General features: G+C 46.2%; 3 protein-coding genes and 1 pseudogene across 3 annotated transcripts in view; 2 read left to right on the top strand and 2 right to left on the bottom strand.

Annotated features, from left to right (window-relative positions):
* Positions 1-991: 991 nt before the first annotated feature.
* On the top strand, positions 992-2008 carry CND05910 (conserved hypothetical protein). The gene is made up of 4 exons (XM_570540.2): positions 992-1078; positions 1211-1400; positions 1455-1557; positions 1606-2008. Exons 1-4 carry the CDS (start codon positions 1076-1078, stop codon positions 1688-1690), a joined length of 381 nt encoding a protein of 126 aa, XP_570540.1. The 5' UTR covers positions 992-1075; the 3' UTR covers positions 1691-2008.
* Positions 2009-4823: 2815 nt separating this feature from the next.
* Positions 4824-8143, bottom strand: CND05900 (annotated as a pseudogene).
* A 2260-nt stretch (positions 8144-10403) lies between these two features.
* CND05890 (conserved hypothetical protein) lies at positions 10404-11976 on the top strand. Its single transcript, XM_570542.2, has 3 exons — positions 10404-10955; positions 11019-11483; positions 11533-11976. Exons 1-3 carry the CDS (start codon positions 10516-10518, stop codon positions 11909-11911), a joined length of 1284 nt encoding a protein of 427 aa, XP_570542.1. The 5' UTR covers positions 10404-10515; the 3' UTR covers positions 11912-11976.
* The window catches only part of CND05880 (hypothetical protein), a 1442-nt gene continuing 441 nt past the window's right edge, over positions 11948-12948 (bottom strand). The window contains exons 2-4 of the mRNA XM_570112.2: positions 12820-12948; positions 12575-12757; positions 11948-12520 (exon numbers count right to left, since the gene is read on the bottom strand). The exon at positions 12820-12948 is cut by the window's right edge and continues 100 nt beyond it. Of these exons, the coding sequence (XP_570112.1) occupies positions 11978-12520; positions 12575-12757; positions 12820-12948 (855 nt within the window). The 3' untranslated portion in view covers positions 11948-11977. The remainder of the gene's footprint in view (positions 12521-12574; positions 12758-12819) is intronic.

Below are 12948 nucleotides of genomic sequence, written 5' to 3'. Positions count from 1 at the left end.
GCACAATTGCGTAAGAGACGAATATGCCGAAGCTTCTTGCAGGGAGCCAGATGCAGAGAGAGGAGATATCGCGGATGAAGTAGCATGTGGGGATGAGATTAATGTGACGTCCGCCAGCACCAAGAAAATAGCCCCAAAACAAGTCAGCTTCGCCCGTACAAGATATGGTCGGACAAGAGTTCGCAAGCTCGATATTGTTGAGCTTGGATTTGTTTACATAGTGATGATTTGTTTTTGACATGACGGCATAACCTTCGACCGCCCACTGTATGAGCACAAGCTCACAGTTGTGGAACGTATTGCATTTCTTATGTCCGTTTGTTCTGTTCTGTAAACCATCCAATATTCTATGTTTCTTTTAGGGGTGCCAATAACAGTTTGTTTAGAGACATTCAGTAAGAGAATGAAGGCTCTATCTCCAGTTCTTAAAAGTGGTTGGGGAAAGTGCGGACCAAAATATGAGGACGCGAGAAGACGTGGCATTGGCTATATTGGCGGAGTAGAGCTGTTGAATGTTTGAGTGATGACTTGATCGGCCGAGCTGAGGAAGATGATCAAGAAGGGGTGTTTGTATGTAGCGAGAGCGTACACGGACAAATGTAATTATCTGACTGCCATCAGAGGTAAAAGCTACCTTGAGTCGAGTCCAATGTATTATACATACGTACGTGCTCACGCCAACAGGCTTGCTGCGAAAGACCTTCTGAAAGTCGTCGATTATCTGTGATCGCTTGCCGAACCATCGCCGAATGGACGGTGGACTATAGGCAAACTATAGTAGGCTCGACTTCTTGGCTCGACACAAGCCCCTCGACGGACATCAATGATGAGTGATGATGGTGGTAAGTAACGAGTGCGATGCTGACTTATTTATATTATTTACTCCTCTGCTGGAATCGCCGATACGGTCATGTCCGTCTTTGTCTCTGCCACATTCGGTCTTATTCACCTGAAGGCTAAATTCCGCCCGTTGATTGCTGGCCGGCAAAAACTCAGCTCGTGTTCTTGACATCTCTTCTCTTCAATCAAAACCTATCGTTCAAAGCACCGTTTTGCAGGAACATCTGTAGACACAATGGTGCGTTTTTTTTCTTTTTCTTTCTCTTCTCTTATTCCATGTAATCCTGATTGCAACCGTTTGTAATATTGGGTTGATTGGATCTTGCTCTAATCTCCCCCATTTCCGCTAATATGACTTGTTTTCAAACAGCCGAAAGCCCCCTCCGCCACTAAGAACGCCGCCGCTGGCAAGCCTCTCCACAAGTTCTACGTCGACTGCTCCGTTCCTGTAAACGACTCTGTCTTCGACCTCGCCGCATTTGAGAAGTTCCTCCACGACCGCATTAAGGTTGATGGCAAGCCTGGACAGCTCGGCGACGTTGTCGCCGTCCAGAAAGAGGGTGAGTGCCCCCAAAATTCATTAGTTGAATAGTGTTCTGATGGTCATTGCACAGGTGCCAAGATCGTCCTCACTTCCCAGATCCCTTTTTCCAAGAGGTACCTGAAGTACCTTACCAAAAAGCATTTGAAGAAGAACTCTTTTGAGAACTTCCTGCGGTTAGTCATGTGTAACATCGCTGTTATCATATACTAACTTATCTATAGTGTCGTTGCCACTTCCAAGGACACCTACTCCCTCAAGTACTTTAAGGTTGATCAGGATGAAGCTGAGGAGGATGAACTCGCTTAAGTGCGTAGCTTCAAGGACAGTTGCCGGAGCATGCATGTAAATGGTGCATTGCAAAAAGATACTCGACATAGTAGAACGCGTGTTAGCAGGAGACAGAAAAAACGAAAAAAGGGTGATATGCTCATTTCAAATTTACTATCATCTCTATATATTAATATTCCCCGCCTCACCTTGAAAATTTCCTCACTTTTTGCCTTCGTTCTCATCCATTACCCCCACACCCCCCATTCAACCGCCAGCGTTACGTAGACGAGAATTGGCTCTACATGCCTATAACCTTTTCAGGCGTGCATGCATTGAACCATGGACATGAAAAACGTCGCCAAAAAAATGGTGGCCATGCTTGAAGTCGTGCCTGAAGACATGGATTACTTATTTATTCGTTCGTTGCCGCCATATGCATGGCGGATATCGCCGCCGCCGCCGTTTCACTCGTCATCGTCATTCGAGATTGAATAACCTTCCAGTTTCCAGACCTTTCTTATGTTTCTTCTTCTGTTATACGTATCGTCTCATGCCACGGCTTCCTGGACCTTCTACTGCACTATAAACTGCTTTAACTGCCTTTATTCCGCTAAAACGCACCAATCCCGACGACTCCTCTTTCCATCCCCTGTCCCTAAACACCCTGGAGACCCGCCTCTTCAACTGTACCTCCTCAGTCACACTCATCCAACCGTCACCGTCCTCCAAATCCTCTCCCTGGCGGTGACGTGCCCCCGAGTTTTATGGCCCCTCGAACCAAACAACAAACAGCAATCGCCATAACTTGGCTGCCTGTGACGTATTATGCCCAAAATATCATGTTAGATTTTGGATAGACGAGCATGCGGATGGCGCGACCGGAAGTGGCAAAGCTCTCCAGCTGCTAACCCTACAATACATGCTGTGCCAATGAAGCTGTACAGCTACCTCTGCCTACAGATCCTGAACCTGAACTCTACTAGCTAAGCTTTCGACCAGTAATTCGGAAGGTACGCCTCCCTTCTACCCAGTCCCCTTGATCATACCTCTGTGAAATCACCTAGAATGCAGCCGGCTTCAGAAGCGACCTTCGCAGCTATAACCGCGCTTTGGATATGCCGTTTATTGGCTTCAGACATCAACATCAATCCATCTGGGGACCCAAAGGCATTAGATCTGTTACCCATTTGCAGCCGAGTCTTATCATCTCATCAGATTCCTTTTGTCTGCGCTTGAAGACGCCTCTATTTATGCTCAGGTCGGTATGTCTGAACTTAACGAAGATAGCAGAGTCCAGCAACTTAACAGAATTGAAATGCTTTCAACTACTGTGATGGGAATCCTCAGGCGGATTGAACAGATGTCGCTGTGTGTAGTTTCTTATATCAAGTAGCTCCTAACAATGCAGGAAAGACTGCAACGAGAGCCTCACGTAAGTACGTTTTACTTCACAGCTGTATAGTATATCTAACGTTTCCGCTGTAGGCAAATCGACTCACGCCTATTAAACCCGAAACAACATGATCATCGTCGATACAATCTCTCTACAATGGATGATGAAGTCGCGGTTATACCATGCAAGCTCTGAAATAGAACCTAGCAGCGGCCGTGGGACCATACAGAAAACCTGTGGAAGTAAAAAATCTCAACGAGTGAGCGAGAAAAGCCGCCACTTTTTACCCCCCCATTTCATTCTGATTTATCACCAGGGAGAATATGGATGGTATTCCTAGATCCCATCTCGCTGAAGGGCGTAACTACCCATCATCAATTATAGAACTCACATCCTCTGCTAACATCGTCATTTCAGGATGAGGCAGGAACGGTACAAAAAGTCCCTATGGAGCAATCCTATGCCTTACGGTCTTATTGAGCGCCCAGGCAGTTCCAATGCGCTCTTGCAATATGGACCTCTTTATTTCGAAAGTTGACAGTAGACACTTACTCAGCTCCAAATCCCAATGGCAATGCCTCCTCCTAGCCTTGATGATACTGGGTCTTCAGAAGCGAACCACCAAAACGTAGTCTTCAATACAAACGCAAACAATCGTCATATACTGGAAGACGGCTGACATAGCCGCACTCAACTCACCCAGTTCTTCAAAGTTGGTCGACTGACGTCAAAATGTAACCTTCGAGACGGTCAATGGATTGAACTTTAGGGCCCGACTTTGACAAATTACCGACGTACAGTTCCCGAACGTTCTAGACAGCACGTTCACTCGAGCCCCACAGAAGGGGGAACATGGCACAGTGTTTCTGTCCGTGAGTGAATTCAAGAGCGATGACCCCGCATCTCTGAAGGATAACAAGCATCTCCTTCTATATCAGCTAACTGTGGCTCTGTATAGGTTTGGCCGCTGCGGGAATGTTTGCAGCGCCTATGGAATTGCTGATAACTTTGACATATCAGGTGTATCTCCCCAAGGTTGTCTTTTGTAGCAATTTTGCGCTGACTAAACACACAGGGACCATCACTTCTTTAGACATATAGAGTGATCGTAGCTTTGCAAGGTGTCGAAGATCAGGTGGCGGTGTGGCCGGACGGAAGAGGAAGGTCTCACATTGCTAATTACTTCGAAGAAGAAGGGTTGCCCGGTGGTTGTGTGGGACCTATGGATGGCAGCCTGATTCCCTTTGCCATCAAATTTCCAAGACCAGATGCCCCGGACTTTTTCTCTTATAAATCTAGATATGGATTTCCAATCCTTGCTGTTTGTGATGACAGAATGCGGATCATTTTCGCTCAGTACAACTTAATCCCTTTGCACTTAAACGCGCAGCAGCAATCGCCATAAAATAACTAGTAGGTCAAGTTCATCTTCCAAACCGCCAAAGCGTAGTTTCCAGTGCAAACGCAAACATTCATCACATACTAGAAAACGGCAGAAATAGCCGCACTCAACCCATTCACATCTTCAAGGCCAGTCAACAATTTATACGCTAACTTCTGCATGGCAATGACGATGGAATACCTAAAACTGAACGCAATTCTCAATTTTTCTTGTACTTGAATTATTTGTCCGACATCCCGGGCGAAGTCTTTCGCGGGTCATCATTAGTTATCCTTTGCAGAGACATCATACATGGAAGACGTTGCAATTGATGATGATGGATGAACTCTTCTTGTTCGTTTCATCCCCCTCATCCGATTAGTACTATGCGACCATTCCTAGCCATTATGCATGTATCACTCTCCTACTTACGCGCTATGTACAGTAATATGACGACTTAGTCCCCGGTCCCTTTATTTACTTGCTTTGACTCGTTGTTTCTCGCTTCCCAGTACCTGATACCTATCATTTGTGGGTGGCAAAATCGTAGTCGATGGTCGAGTGAACGCATCAGTGTACCCACAATCCCATTATCACCCTATCAAATGTCGGTAAATAACAGTAATCCTGACACCTGACCTACTACCAAAAGAAAGAATTTCCATCTCATGATCCCACAGAGTTCTGTGCATGACTCTTGGTCTTTTCGTGCTGGGTGCTGGACTGGACAACGAGGACATGCTCGAGATAAGGCCTAAATGTATATGCCATCATACAACATTACGAGGGTCCGACAATAAGATATCATCAATAGCTGGACACTTCGAGCACTGCGATTAAGGCCGACTAGAGCGAGATGTTGGATCATCGGTAAAGTAGGTTACGCTCTATATGGTGCACAATGTCAATATCATCAGCATCACCGATTAGCGATGGAAGTCCGAAGCGTACCTGAAGATCAAGATAATTCTTCAGTTCTTTTTTCCATCCTCTTCTTGTCATTCCGGATGCAATTGCTTTGCTCACCAATTCATCAAAGGCAATCGGCTAATGGATCGAATCAAGGGTATTAGTCACCGTCATGAACGTGTGTACAGTGATATACCTACCTCGTAGCGAAGAATACGTAAATACAAGTCGTGGTCACTCGTTAACATGCCTTGAAACTGACCATGAAGATCGACGACAGTGCCGTTAATTTTACCTTTATTTAAGACTTCTCCTTCCGAACTTTTACTCTTGCACGGCTTCTGATCATTATTACCATCGTCTTCACTAGGGTGCGAACAGTCATTACCCAAAGATATAAACTCTGCCGACGAAGCGCTTCCCTCTGACGTTTCACTCTCAAGGGGATTCAAAGCTTTCCAGCATTCTGCTGCGACTTGGACCAAAGACAACTGATCTTTGATTGGTTTATAGCCGTAATCGGCGATCAAGAGCTACTGGATGTCAGTACATGAGTAATAATCAACATTAAATCACGGAACACATACCCGAAGAGCCTTCACATCCCAAGAATCGTAGTCTGGCATGCCCCGAGCGCGTAGATCCCTTAACCTCTCTCCCCTCACGCAAATTTTGACCAGCGCTTTTCCGTCAATCGAATCAATATTGTTTTCTTCTCCCCAGCCCAATTTGGAAGACTTGCTATCAGTGGGGTTTGAATGCTTAACACTTGAAACAACAGTAGTCGAAGAGCATACTGAAGGTGTACGGGCTTCGTCTTCCTGCAAGATGTTATCATGGATAGATGAGTTGCCTTCCCATGTTAGGATGGCACCGTCCTGGTTTGTAGCACCGTTCTGGTTTGTATCAAAGTCATATTCTCCACATTCTCCACCCTTCTTGGGTGACTCCAGTTTCCGGGGGGTCATTGTATGCGACTCGGTAGGACTGGGGGCGAAAGGCATTAATTTTTCTCGGAGGTTTTTCTTCTCGGGGATAAGAGACGCCTCTTGCTCATCCAAAACGAATGTTCGATCATCAGAGATGATAGACAGGCGAGAGAATACCGAAAAGATCTTACGTTTCAAAGCTGAACTTCCGATTAAGGAACTTGACGAAGTATTGCCGACTTTCAAACCACCATCTTCGGGCACAATTAGTCTCGTATAGGTACTCGACATTTGTATCTTACTACCATTTGATGACACTTCCCCCCCAGCCTCGAGCTTTTGTAGGTCACCGCTTCCTTCCGGAGGGATTCCCTGCGGTGCGCGAATCCCTCCGTGACAGAAAGGGCCGCTGGCAGACATCTTCATCACCAAAGGTGATGTCAATCATTTGATCTGGATGAACACGGCATATTTTTTCTGAAGGTAAATCCCTCATTGGCTCTGGCTCTTTTATGTCTTCTTCTTCAGAGTCAGATGCTGGTACAAGGATTTCCCGTTGGGCAGGCGCGGATGATGGATTTGGGGACATTTTCGAGAGGCGGAGTGAATTTGACGATGTGGGTGATGAAATCGATGAGCCCGATTTTGGATAAGCTTGAGCTAGGCTCGATGCACCGAAGGGCTGAGTGGGAGGGAAATAATCATCGTCTCGAATTCTGATTGGGGAAGCCGACCTGATATTCTCACTGGAGGGTGACAGCTGAATTAATGCGTTTTCATTATCTGACAATGCTGAAGGGCTGGAGGGACCAATCCAATCTCTAACCCTTGAACGGACTTCTTCTTCCCAATCTTTCCCACGGTTGTCACTCGGATGTACATTGGTGACGCTTGTGAGACCAGTGACAGTAGCAACATTACCTGGTTTTCGGCCCTTGGAATCATTCCTTGTGTTGAACTTTCGGTTATCCAAAAGATTCTTTCCTCTAGTAAAAAAACCAACGTCATTGGTAAGTGAACGAGTGTGCAATTCCAGTAAAGAAGACGGCTCGATGCGGGAAGATAACGCATTGTGAATCAGCTGTTGCAGATCAGGTGGAGCGTTTGGCGGTCGATAAAGAGGAGGTCTACAGATTGACATATGTCTCTGACGGCAGTAAGTGATAAATTAGCCGATGGAGACCGGTTTCAGACGGCTGAACCCACTCACCCAGCGAGCTATGCCACTTTCTTTCCCTTTCCACCTCACTTTGCAAATAGGGCAGGCTTGAAGCTGTAATAACACCGAAGTTCTACCAAGCCATTTGGGTACAGAGTCCGGTTCCAAGCCAATATCAGGCAGCAATGTGTGAGATCCTGGTTGTTTGGACAGGCTATCAGATTTCCCCCGTGTTTTGACTGTGGGCGCGGACACCGCGTCTGATTTCCTTTTTGCATTGCTCTTAGACGAGGGACGGGACATCTCTTTTGTGGGCCGAGACAATTTTCCTGCCGCCGTCGAACTTGAGACCTCTTTGAAACGATACTTTTCAGCCAGACCTCCCAAAACAGGGCCGATGAATTCTGGTTCATCATCATCGTTATCGCTGATCACGAGGGTCTTACTTCTCGATTCGTGATTGGAAGAATTCATCACTTTGGGTAATGAGACATGTCGCCTTTGAAAGGGAGCGGGAGCAAATGAAGGGGTACAATCCAGGTAAACTGGTTCGTCGGACGAAGAGGAGGACGTGGAAACACGGGTGGAGAGTCGGGGGGGCATGATGTGCGGTACCTAGTGCTCGACGCGGAGGCGGGAAAGTGGAGGAAGGTGGTAATTTCGCCGAGCGTTTAACAGCTTACCGGAGCATCCTCGTGGGAGTTGCTGTTATCAAGAGAACGTCAATGATTAAAAGTAGGTCAACAACACGCAAATCTCGTTTGTTCGTTGGCGAAACAAGCTCCCTTGTCGGACATTGGGCCAATGTCCGACAAGCGCTGAAGGGTCCGAGAAGAGGGCTAGGCTCGACACAAGCCCCTCGACGGACATTTAAAATTACTTCCTGGACCTTCTATACGTTAGGTAGTAAATGTAGCAGGCTGGCATACACACTATAGTAGGAATCGGGGGGGTATAGTTCTGGCGCTGTGTTTAGGGACAAGGGATGGAAAGAGGAGTCGTCGGGATAGGTGCGTTTTAGAGAAATAAAGGCAGTTAAAGCGGTTTATAGTAGTGCAGTAGTAGTACATCTACGACACCCTTTCCGTTGCATAACCAGGTATAATCTTGATGGCCGGGGGAGTCCTCGTGGTTGGGACTAACCCACCCTTGATGCTACAACGTGTGGTAGATCTAGAGGCAGAATCTCGTCATTAATATTCAGAGCAGATGTATGTGCAAGTTGAAATTCTAATGGGTCCATGTGACAGTAATTTTCACAAGCAGAGGATGAAGCGAGAAGGAAGGCTATGCCAAAAAATTCACTTATTTTTTAACATGACTTTACCTCTCTGCTAATTCAATGGATGAGATCTTAAGGCACGGTCCGTCCCAGAAAGATTCTAATTTTCACTGGTGGTTGGTAGACATTGATCAGACCCTTAAATGATTTATCAAATCCATGACAATACACTCATGGGGTCCTGAATATTGTGTCCTCTTGCTTGTTGTTGCTTGAAATATCTTTTGATTTCTTCATCAATTAGAACGAGATTAAAATAATAATTATCTCGTCGAAAACTTTTTATTGACATCTCGGAAGGTAGGAGTCATTTCAAAACCACCTAAGAAAAGCCGGATAGGCATAATCTCTCCCCGAACGGGAACACCATCCATAATGAATTTACTTCGCTTTTTCGTATTCAAACTTTATGTGAAGGCAATCTTCAATACCGACTTCCATCCTGATGCTTGAGTTCGCTTCTGGAGGCATACGATACGAATGTACACAGAACTCCCTTTTTTTCACACCGCTATCCCCCTCCCCTATCATAGTCTATGATGTCTCAAACTTTAATTCCTTGCATCTATACCCATTTCGCCTTTACTACAGTTGTCTGAACCGCTTGATTTTACAGCACACCATGATATATCGACTCTTGGCTTCCTACTGGATTGAGTCGCGTTCCACTGTCGCCAAACTATTTATATAGAGGGGGATCCCGATTGGACGTGATGCGTGTTCGCCCTTCTTTCGTGCGAAGGAAGCATCTCACCAAGATTCAGGGTCAGCATTCGGCCATCAGTGTGGTTTCTAATGCGGCTTGGGCAAGAAGGATCCGGTCCCTACATTCCTATCATGGCATTTTTCAACCCCTTCCAGATACTGTTCGGAAGGGAAATCTAGAAAAAAGGAGAAAGAAAGGAAGAGAGAAGGAGAGAGAGGAACTCAAATTCGAACACAGAGCCCCGCATAGCTTTTGCCAAGCCGTCGTAAGTCTTTATAAATTTTTTTCGTAGGCGTAACCATATTGTTGTCAGCGGAGAGATAAAATAAAAGTGGAGGGGTCACGACTCACTGATATTTTCTGCTCCGATGGCATCATGTGGACTTCATCAGATTTCACAGGAGAGCTTCATCTGCGTCTCTCCAAGGCGGCAGAAAGCCTGTGGCAGTATTATTATATGGGAGCTATTATTCGGCCTCTCGGACGTATCGTATCATATCATATCACCAGGCCTGGACGGAATATTTTGGTGAGTTTCCTGGGAACCTCGTGAGACACATAACTCGCATTACTTGACATTGAGATTGGATGCAACCAATTTTTCAGTGCTTGTCGTCTATGATTCGTGCGGTGCTTTTATATATGCATAAACTTACTATAATTATGACCTGCAAATGGAGGATGAAAAAAAACAGGTTTTCGTTATGAAAACTGTGCAATCTTGATATGATGCGGCTTCTTAAGGGCTCGTTCGGACATTTCATTTGAAAAATCCATATGGTTATTTATTTTTCATATATGAATTATTTATACCGTTTTCCGTATGTTTCCGAAGAAATGTTCCTTGTCGTTCGGACAATTCTTGTTTCACATATGGAAAGTTCAAACTTGCCCAACAAGGAAATTTCTCATCTGAAACTTTACGACACCTCCAGAGCAGCTGTAAACTTCCATACGACGTGCTCCTCTACTTTTTGCCTCCACCTTCCACATCGCGTCTGCACGTCTCTCGCTTCACAGTCCATTCAAGTCCATTCTACCATATATAAACGTCTCAATTATTAAAGCTACTACTTCCTTACCTTATTGCCTACCTCCAACAATGTCAGATCGACAGCTCATCGATGATTTTGCCCAGAACGATCCTGTCGAATTCGAGGAAGACGACGTCAACGCATGCAACGAGCAAGAGTTCCTCATCATCTTGGTAATCGTGTTGGCCATCTATACGACTTACCACGGCAAATTTCGTACCCTACCTAAAGAGCGCTTCCCTGATAGGTCAAACTCCGTCCTTACTAGTTCTCTTAAAGTGCAGGAATACCTAGAGCACAGGGGTCGATCCATGCGACATCACCTCGGGGTCGGCTTAGAGGTCTTTATGCTTCTATTGCGCGAGTTTGAAGAACATGGGATACAGCTTGCTTCGCATGATGCTACGGCAGCAGAGCACCTTGCTATTGCTTTAGCTTATTTGCGGAAGAAAACATCAGTTAACTGGATAGGCGAAGAGTTCAAAAAAAGCAATGAGTTTATTTCCTTGTGAGCTATGATCAATTCAAGATCCATATTCCATGTTCAAGATTGATTATAAATGCAATGTAGCTGTATCCACGATGTAGTAAATGCTCTCACTTCGAAAGTCATTTATGACCGCTGGGTGAAGTATCCCACTGGTCGGGAGCCGCCAAATGCCAAAGTAGCCGATGATCCCCTGAATCGATACCGACATTTTCATGGTGCTGTCGGATCGATTGATGGAACGCACATTGCTGTCAAAGTTTCGCCGAGGATGCAGCCCGCCTACCGCAACAGAAAGGGCGTTGTATCGATTAATGTGCTTGCTGCATGTGACTTCGACTTGAAGTTCACGTACATCATTGCTGGTTGGGAGGGAAGTGCAAACGACTCCTTTACCTTCAATCAGGCTGTTCATAGATACAACTTCCCCCAGCTTCCTTCTAATCGCTACTTCCTGGCCGATGCTGGATTTCCTATATGCGATCAGCTGCTGACGCCGTATCGTGGCACCCGGTATCACCTGGCGGACTTCCATCCAAGCCGCGGCGCGTGAGTAACTGCTATGCTACGGTAGCTTTGCTGATAATGATTACTATAGTCCCCAATCTGAGAAAGAAGTATTCAATCTCGCACACGCCCAACTCCGTAATAGCGTCGAGAGAATCTTCGGAATCACAAAACAGCGCTGGGGTGTCTTGAGTGGGGGTCTGGAGAAATTCAAAGGCGGTATGCAGTCACAGATCATTCTGGCCTGCTGCGTCCTGCACAATATGTGCATTTCTATAAAAGACCGGGTGCCCGAGCGAGACGTGGGTGAAGCGGATGAAGGGGGAGACATGGAGGAGGAAGTAGAAGGAGATGAGGAATTGAGGGTGGTTGGCGAGACATCAAAATCTCGCGGAGAAGCTCGCCGAGCGGAAATTTCCAGATCAATATTTGAAGCCCATTCACGTGGTCAAGGAAGGATCCGCCGGTGAAATAGAAAGATAAGTTGTGGACATAGAAAGAAAACAGTTCCGAGGAAATTCATAGTTTATGATATTTCATTTATTTTTCGTGAGCAAACGACTTACCAACTGACGACACATTTCGTCCTCCGGATTCTCTTTCGCCAAAAGCACCGTCTGCCTGTGCGTTTGGCTCTCCATGCACATTTCCAACACTTCTACTTTCTCCTCCTCACTCAAAAATTCCGCGCCTACCAAATACTGCCGACAGGCCTTCTTCTCCTCGAAGACAGCTGACACTACATTATTGGCAGGGAGTCCTTTTGTGACTAAGGTGTCCAGGACTTTTATAAGGTTGGCTCTGTCGAGGTCCGACTGAGCAAGTTCAACCTCATGAGTTTCCTTAGCCCTATCGCGACGGCCTGCCCTGGCCGTCGCAGCAGATTTCTGCTGTGTAATTTGGGTGTCGGCCGCCGGGGAAGAAGTCGCTTTGCGTTTCTTCGAACCCGTGGAAGGTAATGTAGTCGTGAGACGAGAAGGTCCGGGCTCCTGAGACGCGAAACCCGTTCGGAAGCGATTTTGCCCTGACGAAGGTATGGATGCCTCAGAAACCCCTGCCGTATCACCAGCAAGAAGGACCTGGACCGGTAGTAAGCAATGCTGGAAATAGACTCTAAAATGATGATAACCTACACTGTCATGGTGTCCTCCCCCGTCTTCTTCGTCACCATCATTTCCGCTTTCTTCCTCGTTCACAAGCCCGTCTCCAGGGATAAAGACGGGCCTCCCAGTGGCAGTGGTATCTGTACATGTTTTCCCGAAGATGGCAAACAATGGCCAGGGGTTGTTGTAAAACCTCTTGTTACTCGGGGTTTCCTGTACGTGACAAGAGCGTTAATATCCAAAGCAATGTAATAAACGACGGAAAACAAACTTGCCTCAATGACCTCCTGCCACAACTCGTCCGTGGCCTCAATGCAGCCTAAGTCTTCATTCATGCCCCACCCAGACTTCTTAGAGAGTTTCAACATTGGCGCGTAGTAGTCATTGTGAAGGTATGCGTATTT

Source organism: Cryptococcus neoformans (assembly GCF_000091045.1).
Source record: "Cryptococcus neoformans var. neoformans JEC21 chromosome 4 sequence".
NCBI classification, from domain to species: domain Eukaryota; kingdom Fungi; phylum Basidiomycota; class Tremellomycetes; order Tremellales; family Cryptococcaceae; genus Cryptococcus; species Cryptococcus deneoformans.
Note: the sequence above shows the minus strand (reverse complement) of the source record. Positions and strands in the feature narration are given on the sequence as shown.

What these genes read in the sequence shown, in the direction of transcription:
- CND05910 (XM_570540.2), top strand. An exon ending in TGTCGCCGTCCAGAAAGAGG is followed by an intron (nt 1,401 to 1,454) that starts GTGAGTGCCCCC and finishes GTCATTGCACAG; the next exon opens with GTGCCAAGATCGTCCTCACT. An exon ending in TCTTTTGAGAACTTCCTGCG is followed by an intron (nt 1,558 to 1,605) that starts GTTAGTCATGTG and finishes ACTTATCTATAG; the next exon opens with TGTCGTTGCCACTTCCAAGG.
- CND05890 (XM_570542.2), top strand. Translation starts at nt 10,516, where the DNA reads ATGTCAGATCGACAGCTCATCGATGATTTTGCCCAGAACGATCCTGTC. An exon ending in AGCAATGAGTTTATTTCCTT is followed by an intron (nt 10,956 to 11,018) that starts GTGAGCTATGAT and finishes AATGCAATGTAG; the next exon opens with CTGTATCCACGATGTAGTAA. An exon ending in TTCCATCCAAGCCGCGGCGC is followed by an intron (nt 11,484 to 11,532) that starts GTGAGTAACTGC and finishes TGATTACTATAG; the next exon opens with TCCCCAATCTGAGAAAGAAG.